The sequence below is a fragment of the Rhea americana genome, unplaced genomic scaffold (genome assembly GCF_003343005.1).
Source record: "Rhea americana isolate MKP2758 unplaced genomic scaffold, rheAme1 scaffold_48, whole genome shotgun sequence".
NCBI lineage: Eukaryota > Metazoa > Chordata > Aves > Rheiformes > Rheidae > Rhea > Rhea americana.
Genome location: NW_028186623.1, coordinates 3656398 through 3683994, shown reverse-complemented (window position 1 = coordinate 3683994; position 27597 = coordinate 3656398). Strand labels below are relative to the sequence as shown.

Here is a 27597-nt window from a genome sequence, read left to right as displayed (position 1 = left end):
ATGTCTGGCTAGGCAGAAATTCTCTCTAGCTCATAATTCATTCCAACCTGAACCTCCAGGAATCTATAAGAGCTGCTTGCAAACAATTGCAAAATCGGGCACTGGGCTTGTCCAATAAACCTGTCCTGCATGGACTGTGAAAGATCACCTTCCCCTAGATCCCTGCAGCTTGTTTATGGGGAGTTCTGCTGATCTCCTAGCCTTTCTTTTCTCTTTTCTTCTCCCTGCAAGCTCTAGCAATGCTGCACTTTGTTCTGCTCTCAAAGTTCCGACCTTTTATTGGTGCTTTTTTCCATGCTTGCCTTTAAATGGGCAGGTCCACTGGGAGGGGAAGGAAAAGAATCATCTGGAGAACCTCTACCAGGAAGTGATTAATCCTATTTTTCTTGAGGAAAATGATGCAGGAGCAGCAGATTCAGAGAGCGTAAGAGTGGCACATCCACAAATTTGCCTTTGCCTAGTGTATTTACAGCTAGGGCATGGATCCTGGGAGATAAGCTGTGTATTTTATTGGGTCTTCAGGCCCTGATGGTGCCTTGGCTTCTGCACAAGCCTTATGAAAAGCAGTGACAGAAAAGTGCAAATCGTGCTCCCCTCACTTCTCTTTATCCACATGTACAGTCACTCTCCTGAAAAGCAGGCAAACAAACATATAGGAGAGTGGAGGAGACTTCATTTTCTACAGAAAGCAATTACAGACATTAAAAGAGCTATAGTAATAAAAATAATATTTAAAATTCAAATCCCTTATCTATATTACAAGAGTATTAACACTGGAAGAAATTATTTTTATTTTTTTCCCTAATCTCATTTGCTCTGCAAGTCTATTTGCATTCTTTTTTTTTAATTTTCTGGTGATTGATCTGCAATTTTGGAAGTCTGGGGTTGGCAAGCTTTGAAACTTCATAATTCAGGGTACCCTGCTAATGACTCTACTTTGTTCCGGTTTCCTACCTATGGTGCTCACAAGTGACAGTGTTGCCTGGAAGGGGACACCTGTGCCAAGCAGGTGCTTGGGAGGGGTTTTGGCTTGGGAGTTTTTGTTTCTTTAGGTCAGTACAGTTCTTATTGCCTTGATGGCCCCTGTTTTGCCAGATCTTAAAGCATTTAACAAATAGGAGTTCTTGTTCGGAGCCCTTGTTAAGGGAGAGACTGGTCTGCACTAACGAAGGCAACAGCAAACCCACGTTGGCGTGCACAGAGCCTGGGTCTCGCCCGCAGCACGYGCCCCATCCCAAACGATGGGGATTTTCTTGCCCCGAGCCTTTCCCTGGGCCGGCGATCCTGATTTTCTCTGCTTTCCTTTCTTCAGAAAGCCGATTTGGCAGTGGCTGGGCTGACGATTACTGCTGAGCGGGAGAAGGTGATTGATTTCTCTAAACCCTTCATGACTTTGGGAATTAGCATTCTCTACCGAGTTCATATGGTAAGAGACTTATTTTATAACCGTTTATGTCATTCCATTATTTGCATGCAAACGTGCCTAGTTACAGAAGAATAATGAATGACTCATAAAAATATTTTAGTTTCTTATTTAAACCTTTGATTTCTTCCTTTTCTCTCTCTTTCTGTCTCTGCCTCGTCTCAGCTGCAGTCCCTATCGTTCAAACCTCCAGCCCTGTTGGCTCCCCTTCCCCGTCCTCTCCGGGCACGCGGCTCTTGRGCATCGCGGGGGGTTTCACGAACAGAGGACTGTCAGATCAGTGCCACCTTGTCTTGCTCTTCCCTTTCCCTCCCTGAGTCGCGTCGGAGGGTGGCTGCGTGGTGGATTACGGGCCAAAGCCACGTGTCCGCGTTCGCGTGGCGTGGAGCGCGCTGCGGGGAGGTTTGCTGAAAGGCGGGATAGGTGGGACGGGGGCAGCACCTGGCGATGCAGCTGTGTGACCCCGCGTTTGCATCAGAAACGGCCTGGAGTTGAAACCTCTGCTCGCRTTTGCTGCGGGGAGCCCGCCTGGGAGGCTGAGCGAAGCCCAGGACGGCCGTGGAAAAGCTTGGTTAGCCATGGCTCAAATGCACTTATCTCGGCRCTGTTCCCGGTTGTCTTGACGTGCAGCCGCACCGGGCACCCACATCAGCGCTGTGCTTCCTTCCTCGCAGGCTGGGAAGGAGCGAACGGCACGCCGCCACGGGGCGCAGGGCTGCCTCCGTGGAGCTGCGGGGTCCGCTCCCCCTTCCCGCAGCGGTCCTGCTCTACGGCCTGCTGATCTGGCTCCTCTCGGTTGTTGGCCCTAAAGATCGGCTGGGCCCTGGTGCCCCTGAACCCCCGATTGGAGGTGGGGGCTGCGGGACGCTGTTGCTTCTGCGCCCGTGAGCAAGACACGGGTTCGGGAGGCGCGCGGTCGTTCGGCAGCTGGCTCTGGTTGTAGCTCTGCTGCCCTCGCTCATCTTCTGCGACGCCTGCAGTGGCGTGCTTAGCCCCCCGCCGCCATCCCGAAGGCCGGCTCGCGCGGTACCCGAGCCAAGCAGGACGTCCATCCGGGTCGCCGTTTGGTGCTGCCGGGAGCCTGCCCGGGCGATGCCCGTGTGCAAGCATGCGTGTGGCACTGCTTAGACAGCACATAGGTGCTGCATTCCCAGTTTTCCTCCTTTTTGTTTCTTTGTGAGGCTCGAAGGGGCAGATTTTTCCTGGTGACGCCTGTGCGCGCCAGGCAAAGCGCGCGGTTCCCCAGGTGTCGCAGAAGGCGAGCTCTGGCACTGAGGCCCTTTGTAACAGGATGTCGTGTTATTCCCAGTCTGTGTTTTGAACACGTGCTCCGTATGATGCCGAATGTGATGAGAATTGCAGTCTTGGTTTTTCCATCAGCTCAACAATAGCAGCCAAACGGATAAAACCATTAGAGCTGCCTCTCCCAGCCCCCTCGCTCGAATCACGAGGCTGTTAAAGATGCAGCGTTCAATACGCTCATAAACAAACTTGCACATACGTCTCTCTGTGCTGAGTTSCTCCTGCCAAGAACAAACAAGTAATTAAAATCTAGTTAAAATGCCGTTTGCTCTGGTACGTGCAGAATTTAGGATCAATGAGTTAACTGATCAGAAAGGGTCAGATTCCAGCAGTCAAGCATGTGTTAATGTCCCTTCCCCTATCACTTGCTTTACCCTGCCCCAGCTGCCCGTGTATCCAGACGGTGTTTCTGCGAGCATTGCGTGGTTGCGATGGTAAGTTGGAGTTTCTTGTTTTCTCCAACTCCTTCCATGCGCATTTTTGAAGCTGGGGTATTGGGTAACRTGCATGCTCTGTCCCTGACTTCCCGCTGTAACCTCGGGCACGTCCCTTAACGAGGCATCGTTCCCGAGAACGGCGCGAGGTTGGTGTAGCTCCACTCCAGAGAAAATGCAGAATAGTGGTACAGGGTTTGGATGTAGTCTGCGCTGTGAGCGTGAGGCRTTTGCTGTTGCTGCACTGCAAGCTGGATACAACTGTGTCAGGCACATCTACTAGAGTGTACGTTCTTCAGAGCAGGGACCATCTGCTATTCTGTGCTGGCACAGCACTAACGCAACAGGGCCGTGTTCCAGTCTGGCCTTCGGGCATTTACCAAGCTAAGCAGGATTAATAATTACAGAGTGTAAGAAGTGTTTGGCAAATATTTCCCTGCCATCATTCAGGACTTGGTCTTTAGTTGCATTAGGAAGGACGCAGTTAGGACTTTCAGTAGTTGGAGTCGTTCAGGCGGCCCTGCGCAGCACCATCGAGCAGGATGGCAAGAGGAACGTAGGGCCTCTCCTGGTCAGTTGTGYGGCCCCACAAGAAACCCTGCTCCTCTGCAGGCGCAGGGGTTCCTGCAGCTTTGCAGTGTGAAGGCCAGGAGGAGTGACCACTGAGGGACCCGTGCAGCCTCTCACATCACCACTCCCCAAGAGTGGGCAAGTTTTGCAAGCCTTCTCCTCCCTCTCCAGTATTTGGCCTCTCTTTGGCCAGACTTTAACTGCCTAGCAGGAAAAGCAGAGTATCTGWGTGGTAGTTAACTAATTAAACTGGTAAATATTTATTTTGTGATGAAAGGCAAGGTAGCTCATTGCTCTGGTTTTCCTCTRAAGATTTGATTTTCAGAGGAAATGAAGGCAGCCCCACAGCCCAGCCTGGTCTTATCCTCTCCCTTTTCCTGCCCCCACCTCACCCCAACAAACATCTCTGCAATGTCAAAAATTACAGCTGACATATGTTAATCATGGTGCAGATCAGACATTGCCTAATAAACAACCGCAGATAAATCTCTGACTGAGGAGTTGCCTCCCATGCTCTGGTTGCCTCCCAATGTGATGACATTTTATTTCCACATAACTCTAGCTGCAAATGATTTCTCCCTCCCTTTCTCCTCCTTCCGCCCCCAACTCAGCCACCACATTGCATGTCTCTCTTATCAGACATAACCAAATATGGCAGCTTTAAATGGGGCTGTCATTTTTCTCAATTTCATTTGTTGTGATATAATCAAGTATGGATTTCTGACACGGGGACTCTAATAGGCTTTCTGACTTGCGGGCTGCTAAAAGAAAAGGCTTGCTTTGTTTTATTATTTTCCAATTCTGGCCAGCTTGTGGGATCCTGTGGAAGGCAGGAGACAGATGACAAGCSCTGAGCTGTCATTCTGCTTGGCAGAGGGCTAAGATCAGGTGTCCAGTATCATTTCTTTGCAGAGATACATTGAAAGTCAAATTTATTTGTAGCATACACAAGCTTTTACTCCATACCTGCATTTGCGCTGAATGTTCATACCATGCAATGGAATGAGTGAGTAGCTGGCATGAGTCTTGCTCATCAGCCCTAGAGAGTCCTTACTGTGCCCTCCCTTTAGAYGAGACGATGTGGATTTGGTGAGTACTTTGGGATAGGTGAGTTTAGACCAAAAGAACTGAAACTTGAAATGTTTCTACTTGACCACCGTAGAAGACGTTTGAAATGAGGACAGGATGAATAGCTCCTTCGTTCCAGTTTAAGGAGACTCCACAGCCAACTTGGAGCTCTGAAAGGGTTGTAAGGCAGCACCTGTCCTCATAGCCTGCACTRCTCGTGAGCAAACCTCCCCTTCGACTAAAACAGAGGTGTAAGACGCTCACTGGCCCAAGGCGTGCTGATGCCGTCTGAGATAYGTYGGTTGTGACCGATCTGATGACCCCMCGTTAGCCTCAGTGTTCACAGTGTCCCATGCCTGGGTTTTTCTTGTATACCCAAAGGATCCCAGAGAGGGAGGAATTGGGCTCTGTTTGGAAAGACATGTTCATCCCAGAATATACAGGCTTTGTTTCAGTGATGCCAAATGCCTGTTCGCCACAGAGCTACAAGCTAGCACTCRTCAACATTTCTGTTTTTCCTGGCTGAGTTTTCTTTCTTTTCTTCTGACTTAATGAGAAAGAAGAGGGTTCTTTTGCCTACCTTTTTAGGGACATTTATTAGAAATGACATATGTATAGCTGACTGTTTCTATGAGAGGGAACAGACGAGCTGTGGAGTCCCTTCAGGCTGTTTTTTCGTACGTGTGTGTGTGATTCTGCAGGCCGGGCAGGGAAGCCTCTTACAGGCCTGTCATCTGTGAGCCTACCATSTAGCTCAACTCCTCCTCCTTTTCTCCTGATGTTCCTGTGTATTCAGGATATTCTGTCACTGGTGTCTGCTCCCTCCAGAAAACTGTTTTCTCTGATTGAAAATACAGACTTCCAGGAACCACTGAAGAGGGTAAATGAATCTCTCTTGCTTCTATCTAAGGCTTTGCAGGAGGCCTTCATCAATTATTGGACATTTTGCACATTGCTATTCCAGGAAAAATAGTTCTTCAAATTAACAAAACCGTATTGGGACCTGCTAAAAATATCTGACAGACACCAGATATTCTCACTTCCATCTTCAAAACAGACAGATAAGAGAGTTTGCACTCTCCATGGGAACAGAGTATCTTTATTCTTATCCACTACTGTGAATGAAAAGAATATGTAGCAGCAGCCTGAAAATGACTGTAGCTGAAAAGAACCAGAACAACTACTACTTTAAAGTCACAGGAGAGAGTCATTGCCAAGCCTGAAATTTAAAGCTTCCAATTCAATTTCCGTAAGGAGTATAATTTATTGACAAACTGCTCCAGAAACATAGAGAAGACATCAAGGCCCTAATTATGGAAAGGAACTTTGTTGCAAGAACATCTCACAAGGGAGCCTCAGCTGATACCCGGCAATGCTTGAGAATTTCTTCTTGTTGACTTGCTCTGGGATGCCAGAGCACTTTGAGGCCACTTTGAGGAATCTTCTTGAGAAGCTCCAGCTCACTTGGCCAAGGGCAGAAGGTGCCCTTCACACCTTGCAGAAGCCCCTTGGCACGTGTCATTCTTGAGCGTGGAAATGCTTGCAAAGAAGGGGTAATTGAGCCAGTCTCACTCTAGATGAAGAAAGGAACCAGGGGGCTGTGGGACATCCAGGAAAACCATACAGTTAGTAAAAAGAAGAGCTTTTACAATGTCTTCCTCTAGGCTTCCAATAGATACCAAGACACCCCTAACCCTTTGGAGGGGATCAGAGAAGACTGCAGATTGACTGCACATGGGGGCCTGGACAATCTTAAGATCTTAAGATCTCACCCCTCTGAMGTAGTGAGAGGAGCTCCAGCAAGGTGAGCAAAGGATTTTATGGAAATATGAATCCCTCCAGGACTCTGGGTATGTAGTTTTGAACAGTATCTTTGGCTCTGAAGGCCCTTGTTTCAGGCGCAGATGTTGGCTGTAGTAATCATTTGTCTATCCTTGGGTTTCTAGGAAGAATATAAGGAAAAGCAGAACATGGCAGCAATTAACTGAAAAAAAGATAAAAGAACAAAAGAAGAATGTAATCTCTTCCACGGTTTATTGCTATCCGATTCACTTGCATGCTTACACCACACACAATATAACAACTCCTTATGAGGAAGAAATCTGGTCTTGAAGAGATAGATCCTGTATTATACCCAGGAGAATCCGAACCTTTTCTTGGGATGTAGTTTTAAATTAGCTCAAAAATAGATGCAAAGGGGTCTGAACCACTGGTTTTTAACTCATCTTGTTAAAAAGCTTAATAAGCCAGATTCTTTATTTCTCTCAATATTTAAAAAAAAAAAAAAAAAGAAAAAAAAAAAAGAAAGAAAACATAGATCCCAAACTCGAACACTTCTTGTCCTTGAAGATATGAGGTAAGTTGTTATGGTTTGGTTCTTGGCTTCATAGAGGGCAGAGGTTGCTTTAGAAAGTTTCCGAAATATTGTGGTCCCAGCTAGTGACTAGCGTTCAGAATATCAGAGTAGGTATTTTTATTGGAGGGAGTTTTTTGTGCAAGAGCTACCGCCTTTTTTAGCAACATCTTAGTCTTCATAAGAAATACTAAAACCTTGTGAAAAACAATTTTTTGCATAAATTTAGGAGTATTTCAATATTAAAACAGTAGTTTTATGGGAACAGAATTTAAAATGACCCCTCTTGAGCCTGGGGCAGTAAAAAAAATAAAAAATAAAATAAAAGTTCTAGCTGTATTTCCTGAGGATTTTTGTGAATTAAATCATTCTGTGCCTTTGGATTAAGCACAGTTCTTAAAAAGCAGAACCCTGGTCTGTGGTGATATTGGATTTGCTACAGCAATTGAGGTTATATGTTACTACTTCTAGCTATTTTCAATTTACATGGTGTCACAGATGGGTAAAATAAGACAATTGACTAAGGAAAAATGCAACCTCCATTTGTCAAAGAGCCCTGGCAGTGGCTTTGGTGTAAACTGAACAACAGCAGTTGTCTTGCTGGAAGTTCTCAGTAATCACTGCTCGAGTGAGCTGAACCGCACAAAGAGYGATATGTGTTTTGAGCCAGCAATGTGCTGATAAGAAATATAGAGAGCGTCCGGGTAAGATGTAATAAAAGGGTCCCTATACCGAAACTTGGAGAGGATCAGAGGGGAGAGTGGAGGCTGTTTCCCCTCTGACTTTACTGTAAAAGTTCTGGCTCCTGGGCAGCCTCATGGATACAGATGCTTGGGGAAGTAGCAGAGCTGGAGGTTTTGTGATACAAGGATTGACTTTTCGAGATTCAAGGTATAGGCTCCTGCGAGCGATGGGCACACATCCCCGCAGGGTTAACGCAGCCCCTTAGCCCTATGTTGGGAGTTGCATACTTTTACTGGGAGACTTTCAGGAGAGACTTCAGGAAAAGCAGCTGCTTGAGCTGGATAAACGCTGCATGAACACCTGCAGCATTTGGGGTGGGGGAGAAATGCCAGAGGATCACAGTGCTTAAACAAAGCACTTCCTGCTCCACGTGGGTATTAAAAACTGCACAGAGAGCAAAAGAACAATTCTTTACCCTCAGGGCTTTTGTTGTATTTTTGCCTCTCCTTCTGCCCCCCAGTGTCATTCAGTCTGCTGTGAGATACACTCATGGCTGCTTGTCACACCCTGGAGGTGACTGTCCCAGAGGAGTAGCATGTGTACACCTGGTGGCAGCAGGAAAAATGTTTTCAACCATTTGGGAGGGTTTCAGCTTTTGAAAAATCTCTCCTAGAAATTCATCCTCCCTTTGTGCAAGTTCTGTAAATTTTGATTTCAGTGGCAGCATGTTCTATTAAAACTTCAAGTTATCCTGGGAGAAAAYCAACCACCTTTTCTAGCAGTGAGGGTCTTATTTTTCAAGCAAAAGTGGTTTTGCTGAGTAAAAGCAGGAAATTCTGACGCATCCCGAAGATAAAAATACCATGTTCCCTGATATAAAAGTAATAATTTTATTGGGTTATGTAAAGAAATAACATTTTCAAGGCTKAAGAAAGAAAAATGGAAATACTGCAAACATTTCTTTTTTTTCTTTCTGCATGGAAATACTTTCTCCCACTCTGCTTCTTGCAAAGGATCCCACCCACCTCCGTGCTCAGGCATGTTCTCTCCCAGGGGAGCRCTTCAGTGTGTAAAGACCACTTGGATGAACCACAGCTACAGATCTGGGCATCTGGTTTTGAGGTCCTGCAGGCTGAGASGTGCGAGGTGAAGTGAAGCTCCGAGGTCATACTGTCCAAGAGGTGACACTAGCCAGTACTGCTTCTCACAAGGATGGGAACCCTTGGGCTCCTAGCTGTGTGCATCTGAAAAACATTATTCCACTATAGGGGGCAGAGCCCTAGCACTGCCTYGTTTTTTCTGACAACTCACCTGTTTCTGTTTGCCTGGAGGAACAAAGTTGATTGAAGTGGGAAGAGGAAGCGTCTGAGGAGACGTGTCCTAGCTAGTGAGATGCCGCAGAACTCGGTGATTTGTGCTGCTGYGTTCTGTCTCGCTCATGTCCTCTGCAAGACTTTTGCAAATCCTCTTTTGCTTTATTTCCCATCAATTGCTCCCAACTGTTGTCAGCATCAGGGCAGGTGTTTTTCATTGTGCCATTTTTCAGAAGGGCGAATTTAATTTAAAGAAATAGATACAGGTCAAACTGTTTTTTTGTTTGTTTGTTTCCCTTTCAGGGCCGCAAACCTGGCTACTTCTCTTTCCTGGATCCCTTTTCCCCTGGCGTCTGGCTCTTCATGTTGCTTGCCTACCTGGCTGTCAGCTGTGTCCTCTTCTTGGTTGCTCGGTAATGTGACTTGTGTTGCTGTTCCTTTCCTCGCGGTGCCATCTAGCGTCATGCTCTCAGCCCCATGCGGGGAAGCGTGGTGAGACCCCCAGGCCACCAATTTGGAAGCCACAGTACAAGGGGCAGAGCTGTCCCAGCCCTGCTGCCCTCTGGCCCYGGGGGGCTGTGGCTTTACCACATGGTGCAGGCAGGAGCAGGTTGGCAAGATTTGCAAGAGCATTTGGCTGCATCTCTGGCCACCGCTGCCACAAGTGGCCGGGAAGACTCAGAAAGGCGAGAGGAGGTGCGAGAGTAGGGTTGCTATCATGCAAACTCACTTTTGGTGCAAAAATCTGATGGCTAAACTCAAGTGCTCCTCTTGAATAGAAACAACAGGGCCAGCAGATACAAACAAATGAATACAGAGATTTTAAAGCAAATGCCAGTACTTGTGTTGGTTCGTCTAGCCCTTTAAAATCCAGAGTATACAGAAAATGGAAGTTCATTAATAGCTCTCAAGAGCCTCTTAGTTTAAGTGCAAAGTCTTCCCTGACAGCGCTTAGTTCAGTTTCCATATGACTAATTTAAACCAGTCTTAAATTCTTTCATTGAGGGCTTGTCTGCAGCATGTCTGCCGTCGAGGCCCGGCGTCTTGGCTGCGTGGCTGTTTTCCCTGACCTCGTAACTAACTGCTCACGGCCGGTGGCAGAGATGGGCCTTCTTGGATGTACTTTAACTGTTTATTGACTGTACGCWAAGGACATGCCCAAGGCTTAAACACTGTTTCAGGTCATGGTTAATACTTGATTCTTATTATAAAAATGGAAGTGTGCTGTTGGTTGGTCCCTTAGTGTGGCTGAAGTTGTCATGCTGACAGGAYTTTTTTTAAACCTGTTACAGTCTCAAATATAGTCCTAAGAAAATACTTACTAATGCAGTCAGGCACTCTCTCTGGACTGAGATTTGGTGCCTCTCCAGCCCCCCTCTGCATGTTTTAAACATTATCCCCTAGAAAAGGGCCTTTACGTGGTTTCCTGTTGGAGATGGGGTTTCCGACGCTGCTGTCTGTGCTGTTGAGCAGTTAGGAGCTCTTGAGCCTGTCAGTTATGACAGACTTTCTCAGAACTGTGTTTTACTGCCAGTCCTTCACCCTGTCGCAGAGAGTCTTCAAGAAATAACTTCCACCTTTCCAGCTTCGCCGTGAGGTTAGAGATGAAGAAGTGAAAAAAAACACCATATTTTGGTTAAATGCTGTGTGAGATGGCAGAGTCTTCACCCGTACTGGCAGTATCTCCAGAGCAACCCTCCCAGGCACAGCTTTGTTAACCAGTAGCAACTGAATTAAATGTGGCATAGGAATTAGACTTTCTTAATAACTGTAGAWCTGAGGGCTGGAAACAGCAGAAATAAAAGGGTGGTGCACAGTCAGAAGCTCTTCATTTTTGTGACTAAAACCACGTTATTTGCTGATTTCTCTACCCACAGAATAAACAAGAGARCTAGGCTACAGTCACCTTAGTGGCATGTTATCAGTCACTTCAGATTCCCACGTCTGCCCCATCCCCTTGAGCACTGAAAGCATTTGATGCTTGTGAAAACTGATGCTTGGCTTTAAACTAGACCTGGGACTAGACCTGGGACCTAGACCTTGCTGGAACAAATAGGCCTTGGAACAGCCATTTGTAGCARTATAGTTATTTTTGTTGATGGTGTTCTGTAGTCAGGTCTGACATGTCTCAGGTTTGAGTTTGCCATTGGTGTTCATCCTCTGGCAGGGAACACAACGGAAGATGTTTRATTTCGCATCACGTTTGTGCACCTATTGCATCACTGTGGTTCTTGTCTGTGGTACAAACCTGCAAACAGGTTTCTAGCTTCTCTACAGCCCATGCCCAGATTTTCAGCAGAGCCTCTCACAACTTTTGTAAATCTTAAAACAAAGCCTCTGGCTTCTGAGCCTTGTAGCACACAACTTGGCTCAGAGCCCTGGGCATCAATTGACAGCAAAGAGTTTCCTCTTCAGAAAATTCTGCCTCCAGGAGAGTTCAGGCTTCACAGTTTTTCCTTTTTTGCTTTCTTTCTTTAAAGTGCTGCGTTCCCTAGCAAGTTAACCAAGCTACTCATTTCTTACCATTTTAGATTGACACCGTATGAGTGGTACAGCCCCCACCCCTGCTCACAAGGAAGATGCAATCTTCTCGTGAATCAGTATTCTCTCGGCAACAGCTTGTGGTTTCCAGTTGGGGGATTCATGCAGCAGGGCTCTACCATTGCGCCCCAAGCATTATCCACACGCTGTGTCAGTGGAGTCTGGTAAGAAGATCCAGCCTTCATTTTAAAGCAAAAGCAGAGACACTCTTAGCCTAAACAAAGTAGGGCCACCATTAGCAAAACAGGATCAGAATGGTGAAGCTTCACATTTTCAGTAAACTTCGTATGTGCTGGGCTTCTCTGTGAGCCTTTTCTGGGCAAAAGCAGATGGAGAGGCAGATAGTGGGGATGGAAATGAGATTCAGTCCAAGGGGAAATCCCGGGTCACAGTCTCTCTTGCTTTCTTTGCCTCCACATTCTTTAGGTGGGCGTTCACCTTGATCATCATCTCCTCCTACACGGCCAATCTAGCAGCCTTCCTCACTGTGCAGCGGATGGACGTCCCCATCGAATCCGTGGATGACCTGGCTGACCAGACAGCAATTGAGTATGGCACCATTCATGGAGGCTCCAGCATGACCTTCTTCCAAGTAAACCCTGTTTTTTTGCTAACTGGGGAAGAGGGTGCAAAGGGCACTCTTCAGTCATATTTGGATATTGCCCCAGCCGGTCATGCCTCTTTCTGGTGTGTTGCCTTCTGGTTTTTGGCATGGAGGGGTAATATGAAGAGCCCCTTGTCTAGCTGGTAGCACAGGACTGGGCTAGTTCCATAGTGGATGATGACAGGATAATTTAAATTAAACCCAAGAGCATCACAGCTTATATAGTTGATAATATGTCATGAAATTACAATGGACAGCAATGAAGCTGGTAAAAGAGAGGAAATATTACAATTTCTGGACTGCAATCTGGAAAAGAAATTTTGAAGGAAAGCAAATCAATTTGCTGCATGTTTCTTTTTGTTCTCAATGGGCCAAACCTTTAGTCCTTAAATTGAAAAAGAAGGAGCTGAGATTACTCTGGACCTGAGATAAATGGCATGGAAGAGGCAAGTGAAGACAGTATTTCATAATGTTGCAGCTGGCCTGATCTTTGGATGCTGGAGGAATAGAGTCTGTGCTGGACCATAGAGGAACAGGCCTACCTGCTCAGACTCAGAAGATGACTTGGGGTGTCACTAAGTGCACAGGAAAGTTGTTCATATCTATATAGCACAGCAATGGCATAACACGATTTTCAGCTGCTAAGCATTTGCAGCCAAATTTCTTCTGTGCATTTTTGTGCATTTTTCAAGTGACTTTAAAGTCCAATGTGAAAGTCCCACAGGACAGATAAGCAAAAAGCCATTTGCAAACTACAGGTAGGCTAGCACAGGTAAAAGTGCATGTGCAAAATGTAACTTGTGTGGGGTCAGCAGCATTGAAAGTCATGTACATGCAAACGTATGCATGCTATTTAGCCCAGTTCCATTTCTATCTTCTGCCTTCTGTTTAGAAGGGAAACAATGGACTGAATTATTTTTCTGCAGTGCTCTGAACACATAAACTGCTGAGTCTTATTTATTTATTACATGTTGAAATACTAAGAAAAGATAAAGATTTACTCACTGTTTGTTTCCTCTCAGTCTGAACTGAATTGGAAGACCTGAGAAATCTCCAAGTGAGCCTGAGCTTTTCAGCCTGACTTTACACCCTTCAGGGGTATGGCAAAAAGCTACTTTTAAGCAGGAAGTTACATCTAAAACGAACTGAACAGCGCCCAAGAGAATAAGGTGGTTGTACATGAGGTGCTTGCTTAGTTCTTTTCAGGAAGGCTTTCAAGTTAAAAAGCCTGACTGCAGCTCTACCTTGCCTGGTGTGTGCTAGAGTCACTCGGAGCAGAAAAGAAATTAGCAAAACATGTTCTTGTAGCATATACAGCATTTTGCACTGTATCAGGATCCATTTTTCGTTCATCTAAAGGCGGTGAGTGAAATGCAGTGATAGATTAAGGAGGCATAGTTGAAGCTGTCTTCACCTCGACTACTGGCTGCTTGAGACATATGCCCTTTCCTAAAACACCTTGGTAATTAACCTCTACTGGCAGCAGTTTCCACTGATATGCAGGGTTTAAGAATACAGTGATCCAGGAACAAACACACAACCTGTTCATCTCTCTCTTGCACAAGTGACTGTATTGAGAGGATAGACATGGACAGATGAGGACAGTAAGTAGGTCAGCAGCAGATTCGCTCCGACCTTTCAAAATAGCTCCTGAGTTGCAGGAAATTAGCTCTTAAAGGTGAGATGGCCATCTCGTTGGCCAGGAGACTGGTTAACAGCACACTGCTTACCTGATGTGGTTGCCAGGAGGGGAGCGAAGGTTATGCAAGGGATTTCATGTACTGCAAAAATAAACCACCTGCAAAGTCTCAGGATTTGGATCTGCTTGAGCTTTAGTTTATTGCAATCAGTGAAAAGACTCCAGTTCGCTTACATGGGTACTTTGTTTTGGTTCATGATGGAGTGAACCAAAATCCAGCAACAACCTCAAAAGAGCTTTGGCTCTACACCCAGAACTCAATGCCCTTTTTGGTTTGGTAGTGCCTGGCTCTGACACTGGTTCTTAACCACAAGGTTACTTTGACAAACAACAGGATGCAAGCTCTGTGGGGAGCAATTTAAGAGTAAATCAGTAAATTCTGTGGGTTTTGGTTTTTTTGTTTGTCTGTTTTTTATATATAATGTTATGGAAACTGTACGTTCTCTAAAATTGAATTTATGCAAAGAGCTTTACTGGAACCTATTGGAATTAGGCATGAGTTTCATGTCAAACTTTGACCACAAAGTCTCAAATCCACAAAGATATTTAGACCTCTGAAGCTCACTGGAATAAATGGAAGTTAGGCATCTAAATCTTTTTGTGGCTTTGACTCCAAATCTTTTTTGACTCCTTTCCACATTGTGGCATTTTTAATAGTGTCTAATTTGGAGATTACGTTACAATGAGATGCTCCTACCTTAGCTCCACATGCCTCCTCTCTTCTGCAGAATTCCCGCTATCAGACATACCAGCGGATGTGGAATTACATGTACTCCAAGCAGCCAAGTGTGTTTGTGAAGAGCACGGAGGAAGGGATTGCACGTGTGCTGAACTCCAATTACGCCTTCCTGCTGGAGTCTACCATGAACGAGTATTATCGTCAGCGCAATTGCAACCTCACGCAGGTCGGGGGCCTTCTGGACACCAAGGGCTACGGGATTGGCATGCCCGTCGGTAGGCAGTGAAGAAAAATTCTAGTCCTTCTCAGCTGTCAGCAGAGGACCGGAGCATTTGAAAGGCTGAACCGGCTCTAAAACCAATGTCACGTTTCACGGCTCTGCCCAGGGTCATTTTTATGTCGGGAGGAAAATCAAATACATTCCAGTTGTCCAAGGTGCACACTCTGAGCCAGATGTATGAGACCCAGTTCTGGTCCAGAGCCGTGTAATACGCGACTGCAGCTCTTTAAGTAATTCGTATGAAAGATGTTTCAAAATTGCTGTTTATTTTCTGATATATGCTCTTTGCTGACTGTTTCAATTTTGAATCAGTGTTTTTGAGTCACTTTCTGCTTCTTGTTTTATCTTGGAAGTTCTCTAAAAGTAATGCTATTGAAACTCTTGTAGTTTTTAGCACAAGTTTCTTAACAACTGGTGTTTCTTAAAACTCCTAGAATGGAGAATCAGGCAATTTACTGACTATCTCAGCTGGTAATCAGGTTTTAACAAATGCTAGTCTCTTTTCTTTAAAACATGAGAGCTAACAAGAGAACATCATCTCCCAGGGTAGCAAAGAAAAAGGATGTAAAGGTTGTTATTCCAAATGATCAACTGATCTTTCAGCCAGTCTCACAGTTTCAGGAAGCCTGATTCCTGACCTTTAAACACCTGCACTTAGCAATACAAAGTTAAGTCAGATTACATAAGAACAGTCACACAAATAGTCACTATAGTTTAGCTGACATGCATAAGCTTGTAAAGTCACAGTAACCTGATCATGAGTACAAATCCTTATTTTCAAGGCGAAATTTGTTCTGACATTGTCTTGTTAAACAGTGAAATTGTAGCAGATAAAAAGAGTATAAAGCTTCTCCCTGTTACAATAGTGCAGAGTTACCAGGAGAACTGCAGTCTTTCCCACGGTCTGTCTTCTGCATCTCTGATGAGCAGAAGTTATGAAGCCTGGAGTAGTGCGTGGTGTTGAATGTAGAACTGAGCCTCCTCTCCAATGAAGATTTGGACTTGAGTGTAGGTTAGATTCACTGCTGTTGCAGTGCCCCAGTTTGAGGTAATGAGTCTTAGAGCAAGGGTAACGTTAGGTGCCAAATGAGAGGAGATGGACCTAAATGGTCCAGAGGAGGAGTATGATACTGAATGGCTTTTCTGAATCCTGCTTAGCAAGCCAAAGCTCTCGCTTGTCATGAACTTTTWAAAAATGGTCCGAGTCGGTCTTGGTGGCCAGGCAAAATCACCTTCTGCGAATGGCATTAACTTGTTGGCAGTCTTCATGAGGAGACTGTGAGCGTCCATGACTCGCATAGACTAAACTCCCCTCCATACCTTTCTGAGAAGAGTTTTTGTAGTCAGGCACTCTGGCAGAGCACTGTGGTGGGGTTGAGTGGGGAGGAAAGCTGACCAAGGCAGTACCTTATAATGTACCTCTTGGTGTTGCAGGCTCTGTGTTTCGTGACGAGTTTGACCTGGCCATTCTCCAGCTGCAAGAGAACAACCGCCTGGAAATCCTGAAGCGGAAGTGGTGGGAAGGAGGCAAGTGCCCCAAAGAGGAAGACCACAGAGCCAAAGGTACGCCACACTACTCTCCATGCGATTCCTGAATGTAGAATGATGGAGAATCACTAGGAGCAGGATGCTCACAGGCTGCGGCAGGATGGGCTTCCAGCCATACATGAGCATTGCCAGGTTTTTTGCCTGAGAATTATTTTTCTTTCTTCTTCTGACCTGAGTTTACTTCCTTCAGAATTCAAGGAGAAAGCCAAACAGCTCTGCTGTGCCTCATGCTGTGTGTTTTTGCCTGGGGCAAAGATAGCAGAAACAACCAAATGACAAATATTGGAGGCATATGGAGGGTAAATTAGCTTCTAATGAATGTCTGCAGCATTGCGTGGGAGAATGGATGGCTAAAGGGATCAGACCAAAATCCTGGGTTCCTTTAACAGGAGATGGATCTCCACCACAGGCCTACTGGTTAATGGCTCCAAGTGGAAGCTCCTCCTAAATAGCCAAGTAAGAGACACAAGGACTTTATTAGTAAATCTGTAAAATTGAAGAGCAAATTCTTTTGGGTAATGCTATGCTAATTGCCATAAAAGCTACTGCATTAGGCTGATGTCCCAGCACTACAACAGTTGCCAGCTTAATGTAGTCGCTGCATTTTTTAGTTTTGGCAGTCATCCTTACCTCAGCAAGCATTTTTCTGGGAGGCCAGAAGGTTCCCCAGTTGAAAGAATAGTCTTTTGACCTTTCTGAGTGCAGAGATAGTGAGCCAAGAAGGGTCTATGATAGCTGTTTTGTTTTCTGACATTAGCATTTCCCTTGCAGTGGATCCTGATGTGTGTGTAGTCGATGAGCTAGGCTGGGTGAGGCCCCATGTGGACTTTCAGCTGGTGCTTCTGGTTAGGGCCAGTGCTGTACTGTGGACAGCCCTGGCTTTTACTCTCTAGGCATAGCACACTGGACCAGCGCGAGGCGTCAGGCCTCGGCGCAATGTGACGATTAAATGAGTTCCTTTTGAAGGGAGAGCAGGCATGTGGGAGTCTTTTCCTCCATGGACTGYGTGAAAAATGATTCTGAAGCTGGATTGAATCTGTAGGCTGTTTGGAGATGGGCTTGGCAGGACCAGATGGTAAGCAGGGCTCCTGGGTTCTGTTTCTAGCACTTCCTGACTCGCTGTGTGGCCTTGGACAAATTTTTCCTCCCTTTCCTGCCCTTCTGTCATGCTTCAGTTTCCCAGTCTAGGGAACAGGAAGGCTATAATCTGCTGGTCATGTGAGCCACAAGCAGGTAACGAAAGTGCTGTCAGATACCTGTGGAAAAGTGGAATGGGAATGGGACAATGTTTCAGTTGTGTGTTTGCGTGTTTGTTTTAATAAATACTCAGTTTTATTTTAGCTGAGAGAAAGCTCAGGTATTTGGAGAAAGACTCATTTGGGCAGGTACCAGAGAGGTGCTGTCTTAGTGGATGCATCTCTCTGCAAAGAGCTGATTTACACAGTCTCCAGATTGCTGCAGGGGCGATGACAAAAGAATGACTGAGAGCGGGGGAGAAACGTGACCTCGTAAGTTTTAAAACAAAACAGGTCAGCGATTTACAAGGATTTTGGTGAGATTTTTATGTCTAAAAGCCATGTAGAGATTAAGTCAATAAATCATTGCTACTTGCACTTTGAATGAATGTAACAGAGGGGAGAGGAAGATTTTTATAGATGTTCTAGTTGACTAATGGCCTCATACAATCACCTCAGTGCAAAGCATGGCATGCTTTTTATTAATCAATTCAATCAGGAGCCCAGTCCACTTGAGACCCAAAAACAACAAGCAAAGGAGAGAAGAGTCATTTCTTGGACTCCTTGTGCTGAGATGCAGAYGCTGCTCCCAGACCCCTCCTGGGGCCCAGCACACTTTGACTTTTTTATCGCATYCTGCTGGGTCAGGAGGAGACACAGGCTGCAGTTTTTGGTGGAAAGGAGTCCTGTCCTGAAGCTAGGTGATAACCCTGGTATACAAAAGCTAGAGCCACAGGTTTTTGAGGGGYGCCATTCAGTCTGCCTTGTAAGCTTGCAGAGGAGTTGTGCCAGACTGCGTTAGCTGAGGATCTGGCCATTTCCACCCATGGAAATCTAGCTGAAAAGCATGGGCAAAAGTTGGGCATGGCTTCTAAGAGGCCAGTGGTACAGAGTCAATCTCAAGTGTATCAGCAAAAATTCAAATCAGAGGCCTTAATCCAAAGTGGTACAGCTGCTTAGAAAGAGGGGCAAGAGATTGCTTTTGGGCCAGATTTGACTGCCAGTTCACTGCCACTTTGTGTTGGAGTGGTTTTTTGGAGATCAAAAGAGTAAAAAACTTTCTCAGAGATCTCTGAGAAAGGTGAGCTAAGAGCTGCCCTAACTGAGCTAAGCCATGACTTGCATTTTCCTTACAGCTTTTGCCGGCCTCAGGTATGTGGAATGGTAGCTGCTTAGGACAGGACTGGCATCTGACATGGGTAGGATTTAGTTCCTCCCCTGAATGAAGCTGTGTGCATAAGGCATTTGGCCCAGGGAGGTGGAATGGCTCCTTCTGTGATCAGCAGAGTGCAGTTGTCCCACCGTAAGTGAGATATCTAAGGGAAGTGATGAATTGCTCTGCTAAAGGGGCTGTGTTCTGCTCATGGGCCAGAGGGTGCTGGACAGAGAGCATCCAGCTTTCAGCCAGCTACTGGGTGACACAACCCCCTCTGTCACTCTATATATTGTCAAACAGTGTTGGGTCCTGGTCTTGTTTGAGACCTTTTACTGCTATAATACGAGCAGCTGTAATCATTTTTCACCAGCACTTCTTAATGTGATCAAAAGAGCTTTTCTTGGTGCCAGCTTCCTTTAATGCTCTTCCTTGTCGTCGTCTTCTCTGCTTCTTTAACAGCATTCCTCATTTTCCTTTGCAAAGTTCAAAGCAACTAGAGCTGGGTGAATAATTTGCAGGGATTAATGTGCCCAATTGATCTTCCATCTTCTTTTTCCTGTTTTCAGTTTGTCCACAAATTGCTTTGTACTTCCCTCTAATGTACTTGCTGTTTATCTGCAAAATCATCATTTCTGAGAATGCATCTTCGATTGTGCAGTTATTGCAAGTCGTTCAGTTTGCAGCCTGAGCTGTTTGATTTTAATAGGACAGTGTTGCCTGGGTTTTTGGTCCCTGGTAGGATGTGTGCAATGCCAACTAAACAGCAACGACTTGGGTTGCCACACAATGATTATTTGCAATTTATGTTGTGTCTGCATCTCCACAGCACTGTGTCCTCTGCTTTATTTTAGGCCTGGGAATGGAGAATATTGGCGGAATCTTCGTGGTTCTCATCTGTGGCTTAATAGTAGCAATTTTTATGGCAATGCTGGAATTTTTGTGGAGCCTTCGGCACTCWGAGCAGTCAGAGGTAGGACCTGGAAGTGTTCTGGGAGTTTGTTGCTATTCCCGAGGTGCCCAGTAGTATGCTATTCTGGAGCAAATAATGCACCTAGGGTGAGATGAGTATTCCTGACAATGAGACCTAAAACACATGAGAAATCTATGCATCTGCCAGGGTTTAAAATGCACAGGCATCTCAGGTACTTCCAGTATGATCAAGGCTGTATGGAAGTTCCAGGTGTTTATGAAGGGATCAGAGATGTATGCAAAGTCCAGATACTTTTCATGGAGTCTGGAAGATCTGCAGATTTTTGCATACAATAAGTTTGGGTCTCATGTTGATTTGAGGACCAGAACATAGGACCTTTGACAAGAGAGGGAACCTTTTGGACTAAACCAAGTGTGAATGCCCAAGCATTGGTATCTTAAAACAAGTGGCAAGACTCAAGGCAGGGCCTGTAACACTAGCATCAGAACGCAGAGCAGATACAACCCTGTTGGGCTTGCAGGTTAMTTAGATGAGCAGTATCTCTTGGGTCTGCCTTCCAGGTGTCGGTGTGTCAAGAGATGGTGACAGAGCTGCGCAACATCATTCTCTGCAAGGACAGTTTCCACCCTCGTCGGAGGCGAGGAGGGATGATACGGACTCGCCCTGTTATCCCTGAGGAACGCCGAGCCCGCAGCACAACCACTCTCAGCAACGGGAAACTGTGCAGTGGGGGAGAGCCAGATGCCTTGGCACAAAGACTTGCACAGGAAGCTGCCCTAGTAGCCCGAGGGTGCACGCACATCCGTGTATGCCCCGAGTGCCGCAGGTTCCAGGGCCTGCGGGCACGACCAGCTCCAGGCTCACCCGCACGGAGCGAAGAGAGCTTGGAGTGGGAGAAGACCACTAATAGCAGTGAACCTGAGTAAAGCTGGGGCAGGGGAAATTGGGGTGGGCCAAGAGGGTCCTGTTCCATTTTACAGAACATGGACTTGTATAATGTCAAACTTGTTTTTAAATTAAAAGCAGTTACCCAGCTTCTCCAGAGCAAGACAAACCTTTGGGCTGACGAACGGGCCTGGCCAGAGCGTTGGGTTTGCTATTCATGTCTGAGAGGACGTATATCCTGCTGAGTTCTGGCGCACCAGGAGGAAGCTCCTCTGGCAGGCCTGTCTTAAGCAGTTGTCTCCCTACTACCTTGCAACTCCAAGGTGGGAAGGAAGGATATAGTGGGTCATTCCTGTACCAGATATTGCCCATTCAGGGGCAAGAGTTGTTCCTGGAATTTCTCTGTCCCAGGTCAGGAGAAAGGATGCTAGTGCTATCTTTTCCGATTACATAGACTTACGGGGGGAGTTTGCAAAGGGCGGGGGGAGGGTATTTTTATTTGAGAAGGATAAGGGATGGGACGAGAGGAGTAATTTATTTTATTTTATTTTGGGTACTTCAGGACCTAGTCTCCCATGCACCAGGTTTCAGGTGCTAAACTCTTCTTCCTTTTTGGCAGGTGGAATGAGGAAGGAAGGAATGGGACATGCTCCCAGTGAGAAACAGCATATAATGAAAGTCTATTTGAGGAGTTATTAAAATACATGTGTGTGTATATACATATACTATATATATATATGTACACACACACACACRTATATATATATACACACACATATATATATATTAAGATGCCAAAAACCAACCATCAAACACAGTGAACTCAAAGAGGCCTTGAAACGCCTGGAATTTCAGGGGTTCTGTGTCTTCTGTTTTGCTTTGTTTTGGGGTTATCTTTTGCTTATTTCTTTTCTGGTTTTGGGGGTATGGGTGGGGGAGTCTTTTGTGGAAGGCAAAATGGGAGCAGGAGAGAGCAGCTGGTGCTGTGGGTTTCCATGTACTCTCTAGGCAATGCTGCCCTTTCCCAGCAGTGGAGGGAGGTGGTATTTACTGCTCACTGTCACTTCCAAAAGTTTTAGAAACCCGTGCTCTGCACGTGCCCAAACCAAGCGACTGAGCTCTGCTCCAGGCTCAAGAGTTCCCCATGTCTGTGACCCACGGAGCATCCTCAGCTCTGAGGGTGTCTTACTACTCATGCCTAGCAGCAAAGATGTCACACAGCTTTTGAGAAAACCATCAGTCTAGGATCTTGTGTGAGGAAAATATTTACTTCCCTAGCAACAGCAGCAGCTCACCCTCTGCTTGGTACAGATGTGGGTTTTACATTGATGAGTTTAATTTTCTGATTGAAAAACAAATTCTATGCAATTTCTGATCGTAAAAGGAAAGAGATGAAAATGGAGAGAGCAGGGGAGATGAACAGAAGCCTTGAGTGAAGGTACATCCTGTTCTTGAATTGTTTTCTTTTCTTTTTGTCTTGAATGTACTGAAATAAAAGATGTCCTTGTATAATTATGTTTTTCTTTTTTCCTTTCTTGTCCATACTGACAAAAGTTGCGAGACTGTTCAAGTCCCGTCCGTTCAGGGAGACACCCAGCAGCTCCCCAGCTGAAGGGGAAGTGGGAGTTCTTACTCCATCTCTGCTGCTGCAGAGGAGGTGCTGTAGCTGTTACAGGACTCTATGCTTGATTGTGTCCTCACCTATGTTGTTGCTGTTATCTGCAGCTGGATGGAAATGAGGAAAAAAGGCAAAAAGAAGTCCAGGATGTAACGGGTGAGGAGGAGGTGGGAGGATGGGACAGGACATGCAATGCAGTCTCTCCAGGAGGGCCCAGTTCTCAGCAAGAGGAGGACAACATCAGCTGAACATCAGACCTCCTCATTGGAACCCAGTTAGCTGTGAGTTGAGGTTTAGGTTCAGCAGATCAAATCAGTGGTGCTACGTGGTGCAGGAACCTATTTCCAACAGATTTGTGTTGGAACACAAWACAACAGTTTGTGAGGACAACGTGCAGTGACCTGTGCAGTGGTGCCACGGTGATAAGCACTAGGAGAAGCTGGGAGCATGAGGCAAGGTGTACAAGGACAGTGATGAGGTAAGAATTTGCYGCAGCCTCTTCTGTTCGTGTAAATCAACATATCCTCCATCCCTTCATAGGAACAGCGCTCGGCAAAGATGCCACTTCAGCCTTCAAAGGACTCATTCCTTGGTGAGATACTCTGACAAGAAAAACAGAGATGTCTGAACGTGCCTGTGTAGTGTTTAAAGGCTGACATGTTTTTATGAGCAGCAGAATATATTCATCAAAAAGAAGCTGCTTTTAAATTTATTTACAGATTAGCAAAAGAAAAGGTTCCATGAATCATTTATCAGACTTGATTTTTTTTTTTYTTTTTACCCCTTCACTGCGGTGAATAAAGAAGGGACAGACAGAGCCAGACATCTTCCCTTTGCTTCTCCAAAGAGCTCAGTCATCTGCTCAAACAGAGGATGTCAGGAAAAGAATGATGAGAAACCCACCTGGTTTCTCTACATCTTCACTCTTTATGTCTCCTGTTAGCTTTCTCTTCCCATGAAGTATTTTATGTTTGGATCTTAAGSAGGTTTTTTAAATAACCCTCTTTCCCTCTTCCCCCCCCCCCCATTATCAGATTATTTACACTCAAAGCAGAAACAGACTTCAGAATACTAGCAGATGGATGAAAGCTGCTTTATCTTGGAAGCCTTTTCTAGTCGGCCCTACATTTTCTTCTCACCAGTGAATACATACAGGTTTTACATGCCCTGGAGGACACCACAGCAGACACTATTATGTATATGCCCAGGTTTTGTATTTGCATGCTCAGGAGGATGGCTTTACACATCACATGTTCTCTCTCCCCAGCTTTTGCTCTCATCTTTGAAACTATTGTGCTGCCTCTATCTTTTGCTCGGCCAATCCCAATGCTAATGAAGTTGAAGATCTGGAGTGTTTCGCTGTCCAAAATGCACTTTCCCAGAATAGCCATCTCTTGATAAAACTTGAGTAATTCTAGTAAGATATCCCTGCAGATTCCACTGGGAGCCAAAGATTAGATCAATTAAAATGTAATACTTTGCTTTATCCCTTTTAACTGTTGTTAAGACTTGCTCTGTCTGTTGCCCCTTCCATTAGGGGGGCCCTGCGGTGGAGCCTGGCAGTATGTGAKCTGGGGGTGTCTCTTACCTATGCTCCCAGGGCTGCTTTGCCCCTGGGATAGCAGAAGGGGTCTCAGTCTGATTCATCTCTGGATCCAACTCTTCAGCTGCTCAGGCAGGAGTCCTAGCTGAAAGGCCTGGGATCTCTCCTCTTCTCTAAAATCTGGGTTTGTGTTATTATTCCAGGCTCGGTGATTTAAAAAAAATGTATGTATATATATATATATTTTTTTTTCTCCTGAGGTTACATGGGAAAAAGTATTAATAAGGCTTGGACACCTTTTTCGAGGGGTTAGGCTGAGGGCATTTACTGAACTCAGTGGCACAATTTACATAGCAGAGGTTGTTCTTTGGACCGTGAGCCCACATGACTTTGGGATGAAAGAGGATGAGCTAAAAATGATAAGGGACTGATCCCTTTTGAAGTTAGCACTTCTGAGGCAGAAATCTTTTTGACCATTTGAGATACACAGCAACCTTCCCTGCTTTTCCCTTACCGACTCCTTCCCTCGTACCCAAAGCGTTTCAACAGGTAAGTGACCAGAAAGCAGTTTACGGAGGAAGAGGCCAAGAACGTCACTACTATGTTTTGTTTCGTTTTGCTTTGTTTTGTTTTGTTTTGCAGAGAACCTGAGTTACAGAAAAGGTCTGGAAGGGGTGTGAATCCCAGCAGTCATACGTAAGCTTGTGGAGATACCTACAGCATTGGTAACTGCAGTTAAGGGCACAGGGTAACTGAGATTAGACATGTGAATGTGGCTAACTGGTTTTGATGATTCTTAGTTGATGACTCTGTTTGAACAGTAAAGCCATCCCTTAGGAAGATGAAGGGACCTGTATGAGACGTCCTTGGTGGAAGCTAGTTGGTTGAGCTGGTTTGTAACCATATGAAATGGCAAAGAAGCAAAGACAGGCTTTGATGTTAGGTTTGGGATGACATTGTCAAAATTGGCTATGAAAAGGCTGACATGGATGGAGAAAGTCAGCCCCATCTGCTTTGGTTTCAGCTAGCCCTGAGATTAATTACCTGTACTATATTCACTCATATATTGGGTGAAGATAATGAAATTTCTCATGATAGATAAACTRTGACTTTAATTTGAGGGAAAACTGCACTGCACTGGTATCAGATGAAGAGCCAGCCTTTGCAGGCTAAACACTGTTGGTAAGGCACAACTCCAAAGTAGGGGAAACGATCCTGATGATGTAGTGGCGTAAGTGGAGGCAGAATCAGGCCTATGTTCTGCAAAAAGAATTAAAAGCTACAATCAGAAATGGTAAAAAGTAAATTTGGACTCATACATGACACCTTAAGTCTGCTGAGCTTTGTCCATTCTTGCTGAATATGCTTCTGTCAATCTGAGAAATATCTAACCGTGAGACAGCACTTTTGAATGAAATGAGGGGCTGCAACTTGAACAGAGCTAGCAAAGCAAAGGATAAGTGTGCCTAAATGCCTGCTGAGTAGAGTATAAAGCAGCCACAGTTTCAGAAACCCCATTATAATTTGATGGCCACTAACTGATTGAAAATACAGAGCTGAACTCTTCTGGGTACAAAGTAGTACTTATGAATTCAGTATAAATAGGCTCCTCTGGAACATGATACGGCAATGAGAAAATCAGCCCTGTATCAGTTGGATCAGACAATGGTCAGGTTTATACATCTTTCAGGGAGATTTTKTTGTTGTTGTTTTTCCCCCCTCCAAGAGGGGGAGTRTGCTGCGCTCCAATTGAGTTAACAGTTTGATTTACGGAAGGATTGCAGCATTTGGTCCCAGAACGCGCTCCAGGCTGCAGACAAGGATCGCCCGCCTCGCCGCTGAGATGCAGCTGTCTCATGGGTAGAGCACAGCAGTCATTCAGCTGCACAAAGGGCCGCACAGCACCAGGTTTTCAAAAGCACTGCTCTAAAGCCAGCTCAGTAAGAAAATGAAGGAAGCTAGCATAATTAACAAATGCTCTCTCCTCTCCAGTGTTTGGGTTTGTGGTTATCAGTGTAGCTGGCGGTTCTCAAAGACTGAAATGACCGTAGCTGGCTGTAAAACAGATCAGCAAGACTCTTGACAGATTAGCAAGTACGTATTTTCTGCCTAGGTTTTCTATAGCGTACCTRTTTTGGAAGTATCTCATGTATAAAGGGGACTACTTGGACATTTGCTTTAAAAACATTGTTTCCAAGGATGATAAATAATGGTTTATTACAATGGAAAGGTCTAATATTTACTTGTTTCTTGACTTTGTTTTCTAATAGTATTTTCCTAGTTTGATTGATTAGTACAGGCTAATTCTTTCTGTTGTTTTTATTATGTTTGGTATGTCTTCTGTTTCTCATTTATTGAGCTTAGTTTGCAGGAGGAGAGAAAATATCTGTTGGAGTGTAAAGACAGTACATAGGGCCATCACTGGCAGACCAAGGCTTTGCTCACAACCTGTTAGGACTCTGCAGAGTCACAGCTCATCTCCTTTAAGTTAGTTGGGACTTATGCTGGGGAGCTGGTCCAAAATAGCTGGTAAAAACCCAAATCCAGGTGTGACATGCAGAACAGAAAGGCCTTACTGCTTTGTTTGGGACAAAATCTTCACTGAGGTAAGGGGGAATTTCATTGACTATGGTGAGGAGAAGGCCGTTTAGAGCCACTAGGGGTGAGACCCATCCTTTTTCAGCCCTGTTGTCTTTTTTTCTTGTTCTGTCACTTCCTTCCAAACACCTTTCTCTTTCCTGTTCATTCCCAAAATATTCCTGCTCGTGTTGCTTAGTCTCTTGAAAAAAAATCTCAGACTGTCTTTTGCCTGAACTCCCAGGAAGTGTTCATGAATTTAGTCCTCTGGATTTTCAGGCTTAGCTCTTGCTAAGCTGAGATTTAAAGTAATTTATTTATGAGCCAAAAGTGAATGCAAATTAGGGGAATGATCTGGGGGATGAAAAGAAAAGACTTCTTATTCCCAGGTGAGCACTGAGATGACTGATCTGTCTCAAACTGATTGTTCTTCCAGAGCCTACAGTAAATACCCTTGCATGTTTGTGGGTATAGCTGCAGAAGATGTTCTTGATTATTGCTTGCTGAACTAAACTGGGACAAACAGGTGAACACACAGCCTCTGGTTTTATTCCTGAGCTGTTTGTCAGCCACAACACCTTTAACACAGCCAAAACTGGAGGTCCCAAAGTGGTAGGTAGCCAGAAATCATCATGAGGTTACTAAGTGTYCAGGCTCCCAAGTCCTTGTTCTTGTTCGTGAGGAATGTTTGGTTTTGGGCCATTTCAGATGGCATTGGCGTGCTGCCGGCATCAAATGGATGGATATTTCTTTTTGAAGCTAGACTTCAAACATAAAAGCAGAGTTTTGTAAAGGACTGTCTTTGTGGGAGAAGTCTGCTTATTTTGCAGGCACAACGGTCACTCTGATCTAGCTATTTCATTATAATTTCCCCAGGTGGACACTATTTTGAGAGAGAATCATTGTTCTGTAATGAAATCCTCTTTTTTTATATATATATCTCTTTTACCAAAACGGTTTGTCTACATGGATCTATTAAATAGCAGCAGCAAGGATGGCCGAAGCGGATGGCAAAAATGCCACCAGGCCCTAGCAGGTACAAGAGGCGATGCTCTCAGAGAGGATGTTACAGTCTGGCTAGTCTTTGTCTTGCTCATAGTTATTTCTGTCTGTGGTGGCCATTGTGTCCTGGCAGTAAAACCAGCAGCAGAGCT

At 45.2% G+C, this 27597-nt stretch overlaps 1 protein-coding gene across 1 annotated transcript in view; it reads left to right on the top strand.

The window, feature by feature from the left end:
• The window catches only part of GRIK4 (glutamate ionotropic receptor kainate type subunit 4), a 138984-nt gene extending 117785 nt beyond the window's left edge, over positions 1–21199 (top strand). The window contains exons 12-19 of the mRNA XM_085316835.1: positions 1313–1426; positions 9451–9560; positions 11679–11852; positions 12115–12280; positions 14720–14945; positions 16385–16513; positions 19741–19859; positions 20381–21199. Of these exons, the coding sequence (XP_085172961.1) occupies positions 1313–1426; positions 9451–9560; positions 11679–11852; positions 12115–12280; positions 14720–14945; positions 16385–16513; positions 19741–19859; positions 20381–20746 (1404 nt within the window). The 3' untranslated portion in view covers positions 20747–21199. The remainder of the gene's footprint in view (positions 1–1312; positions 1427–9450; positions 9561–11678; positions 11853–12114; positions 12281–14719; positions 14946–16384; positions 16514–19740; positions 19860–20380) is intronic.
• Positions 21200–27597: the final 6398 nt, after the last annotated feature.